Source organism: Salvelinus fontinalis, unplaced genomic scaffold (assembly GCF_029448725.1).
Source record: "Salvelinus fontinalis isolate EN_2023a unplaced genomic scaffold, ASM2944872v1 scaffold_0197, whole genome shotgun sequence".
Lineage (NCBI taxonomy): Eukaryota > Metazoa > Chordata > Actinopteri > Salmoniformes > Salmonidae > Salvelinus > Salvelinus fontinalis.
The window spans coordinates 85,263-100,894 of NW_026600406.1; the positions used below are offsets into that span (position 1 = coordinate 85,263).

Genomic DNA, 15,632 nt, shown 5'->3' on the forward strand with positions numbered 1-15,632 from the left:
CGGAACAGGTCGATTAGAATGTCCTGCTCGCTGAAGTGTTTTAGAGAGCATTTGACAGTAATGAGTGGTGGTCGTTTGACCGCGGACCCATTACGGACACAGGCAATGAGGCAGTGATCGCTGAGATCCTGGTTGAAGACAGAGGTGTATTTGGAGGGCAAGTTGGTCATGATGATATCTATGAGGGTGCCCATGTTTACGGATTTAGGGTTGTACCTGATAGGTTCCTTGATCATTTGTGTGAGATTGAGGGCATCTAGTTAAGATTGTAGGACTGCCTGGGTGTTACGCATATTCCAGTTTAGGTCACCTAACAGTACGAACTCTGAAGATAGATGGGGGCAATCAATTCACATACGGTGTCCAGGGCACAGCTGTGGGGTGGTCTATAACAAGCGGCAACAGTGAGAGACTTCTGGAAATAACTGTTTGGGCACAGACGTGGACAGTATGACAGAACTCTTCAGGTTCTCTCTGCAGTAGATTGCAACTCCACCCCTTTGCCATTTCTGTCTTGACAGGAAATGTAGTTGGGGATGGAAATGTCAGAATTTTTGGTGGCCTTCCTAAGCCAGGATTCAGACATGGCTAGGACATCAGGGTTGGCTAAAGCAGTGACAATAACAAACTTATGGAGGAGACTTGATGTTAACATGCTTGAAACCAAGGCTTTTACAGTTACAGAATTCAACAAATGAGTGACCTGGGGAGTAGGTGTAGTACTGGAGGCTACAGGGCCTGGGTTAACCTCTACATCACCAGAGGAACAGAGGAGTAGGATAAGGGTGCGGCTAAAGGCTATAAGAACTGGTCATCTAGTGCTTTGGGAACAGAGAATGAAAGGACATTTCTGGGCGTGGTGGAATAGATTAAGGGCATAGTGTACAGACAAGGGTATGGTAGGATGTGAGTACAGTGGAGATAAACCTCGGCATTGAGTGACGAGGTTGCGTCTCTGGGGGCACCAGTTAAGCCAGGTGAGGTCTCCGCATGCGTGGGACAAAAGAGCTATCTAAGGCATGTTGAGCGGTACTGGGGGCTCTACAGTGAAATAAAACTAACCGAAACAGCAGCAGACAAGGCATATTGACAGAGGCATAAAGCAATCACAGGTATTGGTAGGGAGAGCTAGGACAACAGCTAAATGGCAATGAATGGGCAAAGGGGGTCAGTTAGGTACACACAGGGCCTAAGTTCAAGGCTGGGGCTGACAGAAACAAAAAGAGGTAGTGTTAATGAACAGTCCAGCAGGTATCAGCTGTGTAGCCGAGTGATCATAAGGGCTAATGAGCAGCAATAGGAGAGTCAGGGAGCCGTTCGGTAGTCGCTACTATGCTAGGCAAGCGGGAGACACGGCGTTAAGAAAGCTAGCGGGCCAGGAGATCGCAACGGCAACAGGCGACATCGCAACGGAAAGGCCTGTTGAAACCACAATCAGACGATTACGTCGGCAGACCAGTCGTGATGGATCGGCGAGGCGTCGTGTCGACAATAAGGGGTCCAGGCCAATAGGCAAGATATTGAGACCCCGGTGATGACTCAGCCTATCATAAGCACCAGGTCTTTTAATCTTCTCATTAAGCTTTCCCATTTTCAGAATCTTCTCTTGCTGAGCCTGGTTACCACACAATATAAACAATCTACCATTTCCAATGAACCAAGCTAATTTCACTTCACCTACCCCTTTCTCTATGGCATTAGTTAGTTGGATAGGGTGTAAGGCCCTGTAGTCTTATCAAACACCATCACCACTCTTGCTTTCTACTTTGGCCCTCTTTACTAGATACTCCAATGCATTCTGTATCACGATCTGTCTTCTTCCTATGTTGTTACGTACACCTCTTGGAGGGAACACATAACCCTGCTACATCTCAACTCCCCATGGAGTGAAAGTAGTATGGGATTGTAGGTGCAGATAAGGATGACAGAGGCAGAGAATATGATCATTTACAGGGAATTTATTTCATTAACACAATAATGTGGGGGGGAAAGGGGCTAGACAGAACCAAAGCAAAGAAAGTAAAAGTTAAGAGTTCCCTCTCCTACCTACCCACTAGTTTCCTAACCTTTTAGCACCTCCTGGCATGCTGACCAAAATACAGGGGGTGGTCTGCCAATGTCTTACCTCGTGTGCATAGACAGTAAATAGTACAGGTTATGTATGCCTGCAGGCCTCTTGCCTAAGCACTCCCAAGATGCCTTCTTCCCCCCTGGGAACAAACACAGAATAATTACTAACATAAAGTGAAAAATGTCAATAATCAAAAACACAGTCCTATAGGGATTAAAACCACAAAAAAAACACTAAGTCCTACAGCTACAAAATACCTTCAACAAAACTGTCACTGGGACACAACCAACACAGAACATCAAAGAAGGGAGCTTCTTTTTGATAAAGGAACACTGGCTTTTATCCAGCTGGAGAAGGAGTTGGTAATTGAAAACAGCTGTTTCCCCTGACGAGAGGGAGGGTTCAGAGCTCCAATCATCGATGGTGCCAACCAATCAGCTGCTTAAAATCCAGGAAGCCTTCCTGAAATATACACATACAAACACATACAAATCCAAAACACAGAAACTGGGGAAGGTAACATATGTCTTTCCACTACCGACCATTCTGGTCATTGACCCTTATCCTCCCGCTCCATAACATCAGAACTGACACCCATATGGTTGCTTCACCAACTTTTTCTCCATTTCGTCCACACTACTAGCTGCCCTTTCCGACCTCGAATGTGTATGTCAGACATTTACTAGCCTTTAGTGCTGAGCATTAAGCAACATTTGGGGGTGGGTGATCACAACCAAACTGACAGGTGCATATACCGCCACCTATCATTCTCACATGCATTCCATTTTCTCAATGAATATTCTAAACCTATTTAAATTTCTGGTCCTTGAACTGTCCGTTTTCTTTTCACAGCAATTTGCATGTTTGTTTTCAACCCAATGGATCTACAACTAATGTGCATTTATTCAGATGCAATTACAGAAAAGCAACACTCTTTCCATTCAAACTGTGGTTTCAGGCAAACTATTGATGTAGCTAGCATGAACAAAGCTGTTGCATGATTGCATATGCATTAGAGAAAACACTCATATTTCAATAATAGCCTACTATCAAGTAAGTGACTGCATAATATGCATATTATTGCTACTACGTCTGTCATCAACATGATTTTGACGAAAAAGTGCGAAAGGATATCCGGTTCGACCGGAAATCTTATATTTGGCGTTACTGCTGAAAGATATGGCTGCATACATTATATTAGCCTGCTAACTCGACGTTTACGTTTGACATAAGCTTAATTCTTCGACCAACGTTTTGAAATTGTATGATAACAAGCAAGTTATATCGCTTCTGTAGACACAAAAAAATCGTTAACTATGTTAACGACTTTCTGAGTTTTGTAAATCACGTTAGCTACCAAGCTATACAAAGGAGAAACCAGTTAGCCAGCTACTAGCCTAGCTAGTACTAGGTGGCTAGCTAGTTTAGCTCCTTACGAAGTGTTTTATTGATATTTTGTTACCAGCTAGATAAAAAAAACATAGCTGGATACATTTGCTGGTGTTACAAAGAAAAAGCGTCTATCGAGCCTCAATGCCCGAACAAGGCCCAAGGATGAATGGTTTTTCCCTCGGCGAACTATGCTGGCTATTCTGTTGCCCGCCCTGTCCCAGTCGCATCGCATCCAAACTAGCCTTTCTCCCTCCCGAACCCACGTACTCCGTACATACCGATGCTAACGGGACGAGTAGCCTGCATCTATCCGAGCGAGCAGACTGGCAGTACTCCCAACGCGAACTGGACGCTGTCGAGGTGTTCAACACCAGAACCAGTCGGGGAAACCGGCTGGGTTGCATGTTTGTACGATGCGCACCCAACAGCCGGTACACGTTGCTCTTTTCCCACGGTAACGCAGTGGACTTAGGCCAAATGTGCAGTTTCTACATCGGCCTCGGTTCGAGGATAAACTGCAACGTCTTCTCGTATGATTATTCGGGCTACGGTGTCAGCAGCGGGAAACCGTCAGAAAAGAACCTGTATGCGGACATCGAGGCTGCCTGGCAGGTGCTAAGGAACAAGTGAGTATAGCACTAGCCTATACAGCCAGTGTCAACAAGCTAACATGCAAGCTACATAGCTAGTTGGGTTTATTGTATTGGGCTTTGTTAGTTAGCTAACGTTTCCTCCATATTTGATTGCTATGACAACCACTATAACATGCCTACACAGCTTTTTTATTTATTTGCCTACACAGCTGAGAGCAGAGCATTAGCTATTCATTTATATGGCTGAGAGGACTGGTAACATTAGATTCTGTGCACACGTTTAGGTGGTAGCTTCCATGTTTAAACTTTGATGATCTGTGCAGGCCAGACAACTCCTCTTGAAGCCCACACTGGAACTTTAAACATGAATTTACAATTATTTGCATCTTATACTTAATCAGATAAAACCTTCTGAATGAGTCCAAAAACGTTGATCTTCCAGAAATCATAAAAACGATGCTTATGGCAGGGTCAGGGCTGGACTGACTGCCTGGCGTGCTGTGTCATTTTAGTAGCTAGATTACTGAGAGACAACCGCCAGCTCCCAGCTTCTTTTCGTTGTTTACTTGCTCTTTATCCCGACAGGCTGTTAGTTCCTTCAGTTTCAGGTAATGTGACTGTCTGTCACATAACTCTTCAATGTAGGCCTATGCCTAGCACAGGAGGCTGGTGGCACCTTAATTGGGGAGGACAGGCTTGTGGTAAAGGCTGGAGTGGAAGCAGTGGAATGGTATCAAACACATGGTTTCCAATATTATAAGCCATCCTCCCCTCAGCAGCCTCCACTGATGTCTTGGTGCTGCCCACGGGACTTAACTCCCAAATTAAGTAGGAAGTAAAGGAGGCCTGGTGCAACTCTGCTGCCGGCACCTTTTCAGTTCCACATTCAATATTCAAGACAACGACAGTGGTTGGATAAAGCAGAAACTTATAGGCAGCCATGTTTCTAGTCTTAATGATTATCCACCAGAAAAGAGACACAAACCGGTTATTTCGCCCCTGCCCACCCGTCCAGCATCACTACTCTGGACGGTTCTGACTTAGAATATGTGGACAACTACAAATACCTAGGTGTCCGGTTAGACTGTAAACTCTCCTTCCAGACTCACATTAAGCATCTCCAATCCAAAATTAAATCTAGAATCGGCTTCCTATTTTGCAACAAAGCAGCCTTCACTCATGCTGCCAAACATACCCTCGTAAAACTGATCATCCTACCGATCCTCGACTTTGGCGATGTCATTTACAAAATAGCCTCCAACACTCTACTCAAAAAATTGGATGCAGTCGATCACAGTGCCATCTGTTTTGTCACCAAAGCCCCATACACTACCCACCATTGTGACCTGTACGCTCTCGTTGGCTGGCCCTCGCTTCATACTCGTCGCCAAACCCACTCCAGGCTCCAGGTCCTCTACAAGTCTTTGCTAGGTAAAGCCCCGCCTTATCTCAGCTCACTTGTCACCATAGCAACACCCACCTGTAGCAAGTGCTCCAGCAGGTATATTTCTCTGGTCAACCCCAAAGCCAATTCCTCATTTGGCCACCTTTCCTTCCAGTTCTCTGCTGCCAATGACTGGGACAAACTGCAAAAATCACTTAAGCTGGAGACTCATATCTCCCTCACTAACTTTAAGCACCATGTGTCAGAGCAGCTCACAGATCAATGCACCTGTACATAGTCCATCTGTAAATAGCCCATCCGACTACCTCATCCCCATACTATATTTATTTATCTATTTATTTTGCTCCTTTGCACCCCAGTATCTATACTTGCACATACATCTTCTAATAGGTGAAATAAAAAATAAAAATATTAAAGGGGTGCCGGAGCATCTGCCCTCCTATGCAAGAAGTGCCCTTTTAATTGGTGCCGTTTTTATAAACTAATTACTTTTAACATTTTATTTTTAGTCTCTTCTCAATTTGAAATGCAACATTGCCTGTCAAACTAGATACGTTCTCATGAACTCATTAATCTTGATAAAAGTCCCCTCCCTTCTGCCACCACGCACTTGTCCTCATCGCATGCACCAGCTTCCCACCTGCGCCGGGCAGCGAGTTTGAAATGAATACTGCTTATAGGTTACTTTGGAACTGCTGGCATATGTTTGTCCAACTGTGTCGTGAGATGAGGTTAGATACACTTTGAATGCCTGGTGGTTTCACTTAGTGATGCACCGATATGACATACCGATATCCAATATTTTCCTTGCCAAAAAAACTATACCTATATTTACAATTGTAGCTGCCTTTTAGCGTTCTAGTGCAGTTTAAATAGTTAAAACACACACACACACTGACAAAAGTTATTTTGTTGGCATTTACGTATGTCCCCTTTACCAGTAAAACATAATCAAAATCTATCTTTCACTTACTTGCTGTGCTGTTTCATTGTTCATTTGTTCAGTCTCAACCAGGATTTCATCATACATTGTCAAGCAGTGAAGTTTCAGCTCTGTCTGTCTGTGGCCTCTCTTCCTCGGTGCGCACTGTCACTGTGTCCGTTTCCATCTTGTCCAGCTGTGTCTGTAACATTTCACATAAATCCTGTTACTTGTCTGCGTCGAAGTAGTGGTCCTTGTACCTAGCATCAAGCATGGTGGCAACACAGGAAAGAGGCTCAGAGAGAATGCCACGAATCGCTTGTTCACAGCCTCGAGTACTTTTGCAAGTTTTAACTGCCGATACAGACAGTGGGGTTTTGTTGAGCAGGCGTTTCAATGCCATGACAGAGGGTATTCAGTCTGCTACATACGCAGTTGATTAGCTTATTTCTTGAGGCCGTTCGAATGTAGCTAGGAGTGTGTTCATGTTTCAAACATGTTCCCAAAAGCCATTGAAATGGCAGCAGTGGTATGAGAACCAGCACATTCTTGAGCATGCAATATGGCTTTCCTCAGTACGAAATCCTCAACGACCCACTGTTGCTGTCAGACTCAGCATGCTCATGGGGCTGACATCGCTGGTCCAAATGTCAGCCGAGAAGCTAATGGCAGTAACATAGCAAGTAACTCATAGATGTGAGTTTCAACAATACTGTGTAACTCTGGTAGAGCAACATCTGAAAAATAGCGCCTACTTGGTAGTGTGTACCGGGGCTCGACCAGTCGACGAAAGCCTACATCATCCACGACAGAACGGTCGATTGTCAAGGGAAATTAATTCCGTTATCTTGGCGTTAATGGATTTTTCCTTTTGAGTTGTCTCGCTGAAATGTTCTTACTCTTTCAAATGACTGCTCGACTTGAACTTGTTTAGTTGTTGGAAGTCTGCGCTTAGTATATTTCAGATTTTGTTCTGTGTAGCGCTGTGTTTTTCGTGCGGTCATTACGTTATCTAGGTATGCACGTCAGCTTTGACATCGGTTTTGCATATAGGCATTAAACTAGACATCGGGCCGATGATGATTTTGGCATTTTTAGCTAATATCGTCCGATTCCGATATGTTCACCGATATATCGTGCATCCCTCATTTCACTAGCTGACCAATCTCACAATGTGTGTTAAGCTCTTAGGAATATTTTTTTCACCTTATCAGTTATTTTAATACATTACTCTGCATTTTCTTGGAACCATTAGTGTCCCTAAAAAATTGTGAAGTATAAGCTGTGTTAATGAAATCGATTAATTCTATAGGCTACATTTAACAGTGACTCCAGGCTTGATCACTCAAGTGTGAGTCTTTACCAGTTCAAAGCCAGGGAGAAAAGACTTTCAATTCAAACCGTGATCCTTATTAGGTCGAGGAATAACCATTTTGCGAAATTGCACCTTGTGTATTCTACTATTACAACTTTCAAGAGTAAGTTTAACCACCACACACGCACACGCACACGCACACGCACACACACAGACATTTTGCCAACCACGGATCCAGACTCTAGCTAACCACCATATACTAAAATATCCACACCAGCCACTAGCCAGCCAACCATATATCATGACTTAGAATATTAGGAATATTAGGCTACATTATGAAGATATTATTTAACATCATTGTAGATAAATCATAAACAGTAAAATTATTATAGGTCTAGCTAACTAGCAGATTTACATTCATCGTCATCAACATCAATGTTCAGCTGATAGCCTACCCTTTTTTCCCCATGTCAATCATGTTTTTGTGCCACACTGGGCGGCAGGTAGTGGTTAAGAACATTGGATCAGTAACAGTAACAGAAAGGTCATTGGTTCTAATCACTGAGCAGACTAGGTGAAAAATCAGTCTGTGCCCTTGATCAACCCCCTTAACCCCAGTTGCTCCTGTAAGTCTGCTAACTGACTCGAATGTAACGAACTAGCTTGTGATTGTGTTGCATTAATAAATAGGCCGATGCTAAGAAATAACTAGCCACAGAAGCAGTTTGTACAGTATGTTATACATTTCTACATATGAATTCTGAAAGTATAGATTTTTTATATGGTGCTTTTTATTTTTAGCACCTGTCCCCTGAAAGGTCTGTGCACGGTCCTGCACACCACCAGTGTTCAACAAAGGAATAGGGGCCTTGGACTAGCTCCTTTTGTTATTTCCAACAGTTTTCAAGTTACCTTTTCTTATTGGGCTATTGTCGCTTGGCAGCAGTTGTCAAGCAAAGTGGTGTCAAACCATTTTCCCTGGACGAGTTTGACACAATCAGCCTTTTCAGGAGAATGTCAGCTGTAATTGAGTGAGAAAATGAATGGCTCTATAAAGTGGGCTGCTGCTGCCCTGACGTGCTTCAGGAGAAGCCAGTGTGACGCGTTGAGAGCCTGCCTTCAGTGCCTGGTGATAAAGCCCCCTTCAGTCACAATGGCCTGGTGATAAAGTCCCCTAGTGTGGGAACGCACGTGTGTTTGCAATTGTGTAAGCCTTTCATCATTCCTCTCTTAAACAGCAGTTTGAGTGATACCTGTTTGCCTGCCTGTAGGCAGGACTGTATCATTATCAACTTCCCACCACTATTTCAACTAGTTTAATTTGCGTTCTATTCCGCTGCCTTCCGATGGGTAATGGCAGGAGCTTCTCCATCATAAACCTCACAGCCATCCTGTCATGGGGATCTGCCACCATATTTGTTATATTGTGTTTATTGTACTAATCAGTTCAGTGCAACTGTGTGTTGCAGCCGACTTCACGTCATGCAATGCTCTGTGAGCTTTCTTTGGCCTTATGTTTTAATACAGCTATGATTACGGAAGAACAAATTACTTACACAATGTAATTCATTTTGTTTGCTCGCTGTCACACACTGATCAATAATCCTGGCGCTGAACCTCTTCCCTCAAATGAACATGAATTAAAAATAGGATCACAGAAGAATAACACGTACTCCAGCCAGGCCATATCATTTCCCATTCCAAACACGTCTCTAATTAAAACTGGATTTGACAGATTGTCTGAATGCCATTGAAGGGAGAGCCTTTAACAACTCCTCCTTTTGTTTAAACATGAAAACATGTTATTATGCCCTGACCCTCCTGAGCTGCCTGCCCATGCATGAAAACACTGTTCATCATTTCTCTGCTCTTTGGGGTGGCTGGCCTACCTGCGGAAAATATTTATGTTTATTCAATATCTTTTTAATCACATTTGGTGGGAAACCATTAAGATTGTGCCTGGAAACAAACACGTGCGCACGCACACAACCAATTTGATTTCTTAGAAATGAAAAATGCCTACCTTGGGCTACTCTCTTGAATTGGACAAGTTGACTAGTGTTCAGTTATTCAGATAGCTACATCAATACTGCTCATTAACGTCTCACTTGATGTGGTGTGTCTCCTTCCTGTTGTGGTTGTAAAGCCTCAGCTGAGGAGAGCCCATATCTCCCAACCACCCTGCCTGTAACACACTGACTTCACATCTCTCGGATGCCGTTGATTTAAAGGGATAGTTAACCCAAAATATCAGTCTGTCTGCATGTTTTAGACTTAAAGGGTTCTGTTGTGTCGATCCCACTATATGCGTTCAGAGAAATCCGCAGGCCTCAGTCCCATTTGAATTGGAAAGATTGTCAGAGGCACCATATTATTCCATTTCATTAAATGGTGCCCATCTTTCCCACTGTTTGACTTGAGACTGTTTTTTAGGTATATGTGAATGCATCTGTCATTCTTTTATACAGGGGTGGGTGGTGAAGTAGGCCTATCCCTTGAAGCAGGGTGCACGTTTTGGTTTTTGCCCTGGCACTACACAGCTGATTCATCAAGCTTTGATTATTTGAATTAGCTGTGTAGTGTTAGGGCAAAAACCAAAAGGTGTAGTTTGGGAAACCCTGCCTTGAAGTATGCCATGCAGTTAGTTGGCACTATTGTATAGGCTAGGCTTAGGTTAGCCTTCGTAATGAGACCAATATACTAGGGCTGGACGGTATACCGGTATTGATGCGCGACTGGTTTGGGTGTTTACTTTACTTTCTATAATGGTATTTCAATGTTTGGTTTGTTAAATGTGATACGCCACTTTGTTTTTATAGTTTACTCCACTACTTGAGTCGTCTCTCTCCCTCTCTCACCAACCCTGCCACCTGTCACTAGAGGAGTGGAGTTGTTGATCGACCATGAGATCATTTGCTGACTGTTCACTCTTCAGTCTGCATGATCAATGCGCTGATGCAAAAATATGTTGATGACAACGATGCTGCTTTCCACTTCGCTTCTTAATATAAATCCACAAATGCAATTTATAATGACACCTAGTTTGTGTATCTTACTGTCTGCAAACAGCTTGTCTTTGCTTAGCAAGTTGTGGCTACAATAAATCGTTAGCCGCTAATTGCTAGTTAGATGAAATGTACTGAGTCAGCGAAAACATAGCTAGCTAATACAGCCTGATACCTGTTCTGGTGTAGGCCTAAATCAGAGAGGAATAGGCAAAGCATGAATATGTTAACTACATGAAGTAAGATAACATTTTAATGTAACAAAAGATTATAGGGTCCCACTCCCCTGGGAAACACTGACCAACAATTTGGTTCCTACCCTGTCGCAATAACGCCTCCATTGAGAATCTATTAGTATTGTAATTCCTAATTCTATGAACGCCTCCATGGCTTTTTCAGTGCTTGTCACGTCAAACAACACTATTATTCAGTGCCCAATATTACATTTTAACTTTAGAATTTGAATAATCATTCGATTTCCATGATTCCATCAGTTCACCTAAGTATATTGATCTAAATCGCAATTGCAATATTTGGTTAAAAATAAGGCCTTTTTTTGCCCTGCCTTTTAAAGTGCAGAAAGCATTCACACCCCCTTTTCCACATTTTGTTGTAGCATAGTGGGATTAAAATCGATTTTTTTTTAATTCTCGCAACAACCTACACAATTATTCAACGTCAAAGTGAAAGAAAAGTTCTCACATTTGTAAAAAAATAAATAATAATAATAATGTTTTACAAATTATCTTGACTAAATAAGTATCTAACTTCTTGCCGCACGGATCCCTTTAGCGGGATCATTTTTGTAAACAACCGCTGAATTGCAGAGCGCCCAAAAAATATATATGTATATTTATAATCATAAAATCACAAGTGAAATATACCAAAACACAGCTTAGCTTGTTGTTAATCCACCTATCGTGTCAGATTTTGAAAATATGCTTTACAGTGAAAGCAATCCAAGCGTTTGAGTTTATCAATCACTAGACAAAACAGTAAGAACAGCTAGCCTCAAATTAGCTTGGTCACGAAAGTCAGAAAAGCAATAAAATGAATCTCTTACCTTTGATAATCTTCGGATGTTTGCACTCACGAGACTCCCAGTTACACAATAAATGTTATTTTTGTTCGATAAAGATTAGTTTTATAACCAAAAACCGCCATTTGGTTTGCGTGTTATGTTCAGAAAACCACAGGCTTGTTCCGGTCCTGAAAGGCAGACGAAAATTCCAAAAAGTATCCGTAATGTTCGTAGAAACATGTCAAACGTTTTTTATAATCAATCCTCAGGTTGTTTTTAACATACATAATAGATCATATTTCAACCGGACGGTAATCTATTCAATACTACAGAGAAAGAAAATGTTGAGCTACATCTCTCGCGCGCAGGAACTAATCAAAGGACACCTGACGCGTTTTGAAAAATATCGCAATTTTTTTTTTCAAAATAAAAGCTTGAAACTATGTCTAAAGCCTGGTCACAGCCTGAGGAAGCCATTGGGAAATGAATCTGGTTGATGGATTTTTCCAAATAAAAGGCACTTCCGGGTTGGATTTCCTCTGGTTTTTGCCTGAAAAATCAGTTCTGTTATAGTCACAGACAATATTTTGACAGTTTTGGAAACTTTAGAGTGTTTTCTATCCTAATCTGTCAATTATATGCATATTCTAGCATCTGGACCTGAGAAATAGTCCGTTTACCTTGGGAACGTTATTTTTCCAAACATAAAAAGTCTGCCCCCTAGCTGAAAGAAGTTAACCCTGAGTCAATACATGTTAGAATCGCCTTTGGCAGCGAGTCTTTCTGGGTAAGTCTCAGCGCTTTCCACACATGGATTGTGCAACATATGCCTGTTATGTTTTTAATTTCTTAAAGTTCTGTCCAATTACTTTGTTGATCATTGCTAGACAACCATTTTCAGGTCTTGCCATAGATTTTTAAGCAGATTTAAGTCAAAACTGTAACTCAGCCATGCAAGAACATTCACTGTCTTCTTGGTAAGCAACTCCAGTGTATATTTGGCCTTGTGTTTTAGGTTATTGTCCTACTGAAAGGTGAGTTCATCTCCCAGGGTTTGGTGGAAAGCAGACTGAACCAGGTTTTTCTCAAGAATTTTTCCGGTGCTTAGATCCGTTCCGTTTAATTTTTATGCTGAAACTCCCCAGTTGATAATGATTACTAGCATACCCATAACATGATGCAGCCATCACTATGCTTAAAAATATGGGGAGTGGTTTTCAGTAATTTGTTGTATTGGATTTGCCCCAAACATAACAAAATGTTAGTTGCTATGCCACATTTTTTGCAGTATTGCTTTAGTGCCTTTGTTTTGGAATATTTTTAGTCTCTTCAGGCTTCCTTATCACTGTTATTTAGATTGGTATTAAAGAGTAACTACAATATTGTAGATCCATCCTCAGTTTTCTCCTATCACAGCCATTAAACAAACTGTTTTAAAGTCACCATTGGCCTCATACTGAATTCCCTGAGTGGTTTCCCTCCTCTCCAGCAACTGAGTTAGGAAGGATGCCTGTATCTTTGTAGTGTCTGGGTGTATTGATACACCATCCAAAGTATAATGAATAATTTGCTCAAAGGGTTATTCACTGTCTGCTTTTTTATTTTTACCCTTTGCGAGGCATTGGAAAACCTCCCTGGTCTTTGTGGTTGAATCTGTGTTTGAAATTCACTGCTTGACTGAGGGACCTTACAGATAATTGTACATGTGGGGTACAGAGATGAGGTAGGTATTCACAAATCATGTTAACCTTTACCCCAGTGTTACTCCAGTGTTCCGCCAGCGGAACTCCTCCCACATTCCACTGAAAAAGCAGAGCGCGAAATTCAAAATATATTTTTTAGAAATATTTAACTTTCACACATTAACAAGTCCAATACAGCAAATGAAAGGTACACATCTTGTCAATCCAGCCAACATGTCCGATTTTTAAAATGTTTTACAGCGAAAATAGCACGTATATTTATGTTAGCTCACCACCAAATACAAAGAAGGACAGACATTTTTCACAGCACAGGTAGCATGCACAAAGCCAACCTAACTAACCAAGAACCAACCAAACTAACCAAGAAACAACTTCATCAGATGACAGTCTTATAACATGTTATACAATAAATCTATGTTTTGTTCGAAAAATGTGCATATTTGAGGTATAAATCAGTTTTACATTGCAGCTACCATCACAGCTACCGTCAAAAATAGCACCGAAGCAGCCAGAGTAATTATAGAGACCAACGTGGAATACCTAAATACTCATCATAAAACTTTTCTGGAAAATGCATCGTGTACAGCAAATGAAAGACAAGCATCTTGTGAATCCAGCCAATATTTCAGATTTTTTTATGTGTTTTACAGCGAAAACACAATATAGCATTATATTAGCTTACTACAATAGCCTACCACACAACCGCATTCATTCATCAAGGCACGTTAGCGATAGCAATAGGCATGTTAGCGTTAGCGAATAAACCAGCAAAAGATATTAATTTTCACTAACCTTCATAAACCTTCCTCAGATGACAGTCCTATAACATCAGGTTATACATACACTTATGTTTTGTTCGAAAATGTGCATATTTAGAGCTGAAATCAGTGGTTATCCATTATGCTAACGTAGCTTCTTTTTCCCAGAATGTGCGGATATTTCTATTAGACTCTCACCTATTCTGACCAAATAGCTATTCATAAACATTACAAAAAGTACATGTTGTATAGGAAATGATATACACTCGTTCTTAATGCAATCGCAGTGTTAGAATTCTAAAAATATCTTCATTACGACATAAGGCTTATGTTATAGCGAGAGAGTGGCCAAAACCTGGGCGCAGAACTACTAGTACACAGTTCGACAGATATATGAAATGGCATCACAAAATGGGTCCTACTTTTGGTGATCTTCCATCAGAATGTTGGATGAGGGGTCCTTTGTCCAGAACAGTCGTTGTTTGGATTTAGAACATCGTTTTTCCCTCTTGAATTAGCAAGCACACTGGCCAAGTGGCGCAAAGCTTTCCATCGTCAACACACACAGACAACGCAACACGCCTAACGTCCCGAAAAAATTTCAATAATCTAATAAAACTATATTGAAAAAACATAGTTTACGATGATATTGTGACATGTATCAAATAAAATCAAAGCCGGAGATAGTAGTCGCCTATAACGACAGCTTTTCAGAAGGCAATTCCAGGTCCATCTTCGCGCTTTCCAGAAAACAGGAAATGGATGACTCGTCGTGCCAAGAGGATTAATTCCACCTCAGATCAAGATAAACACTTAATTTCTTCTCTCACTTCCTTTTGACATCTAGGGGAAGGTGTATGACGTGCATGTATACTCATACGTATCATGCCCATTTATAGGCAGGCCCTTGAATGGAGCATCATTTTCAGACTTTCCACTTCCTGGTCAGAAAGTGTGCTGCCAAATGAGTTCTGTTTTACTCACAGACAAAATTCAAACGGTTTTAGAAACTAGAGAGTGTTTTCTATCCAATAGTAATAATAATATGCATATTGTACGAGCAAGAATTGAGTACAAGGCCGTTTAAATTGGGCACGTTTTTCCCCCAAAGTGAAAACAGCGCCCTCTGCCCTCATCAGGTTAAACACTTATTGCGCACTGTGAGTCCATGCAACTTAGTATATGATTTGTTCAGCAAATGTTTACTCCTGAACTTATGTAGGCTTGCCATAACAAAGGGGTTGAATACTCAAGACATTTCAGCTTTTCGTTTTTTATTATTTTCTAACTATATCAAAAAACATAATTCCACTTTGTCATTATGGGGTATTGTGTGTAGGCCAGTGACATAGTCTAAATGTAATCCATTTAAAATTCAGGCCCTAACACAACAAAATGTGGAAATAGTCCAGGCGTGAGAATATTCTGAAGGAACTGTACATATGAA

At 41.5% G+C, this 15,632-nt stretch overlaps 1 protein-coding gene across 1 annotated transcript in view; it reads left to right on the plus strand.

Moving 5' to 3' along the window:
• The first annotated feature begins 3,204 nt into the window (after positions 1-3,204).
• LOC129844359 (alpha/beta hydrolase domain-containing protein 17C) overlaps positions 3,205-15,632 on the plus strand; it is a 52,392-nt gene continuing 39,964 nt past the window's right edge. The window contains exon 1 of the mRNA XM_055912678.1: positions 3,205-4,089. Within this exon, the coding sequence (XP_055768653.1) occupies positions 3,605-4,089 (485 nt within the window). The 5' untranslated portion in view covers positions 3,205-3,604. The remainder of the gene's footprint in view (positions 4,090-15,632) is intronic.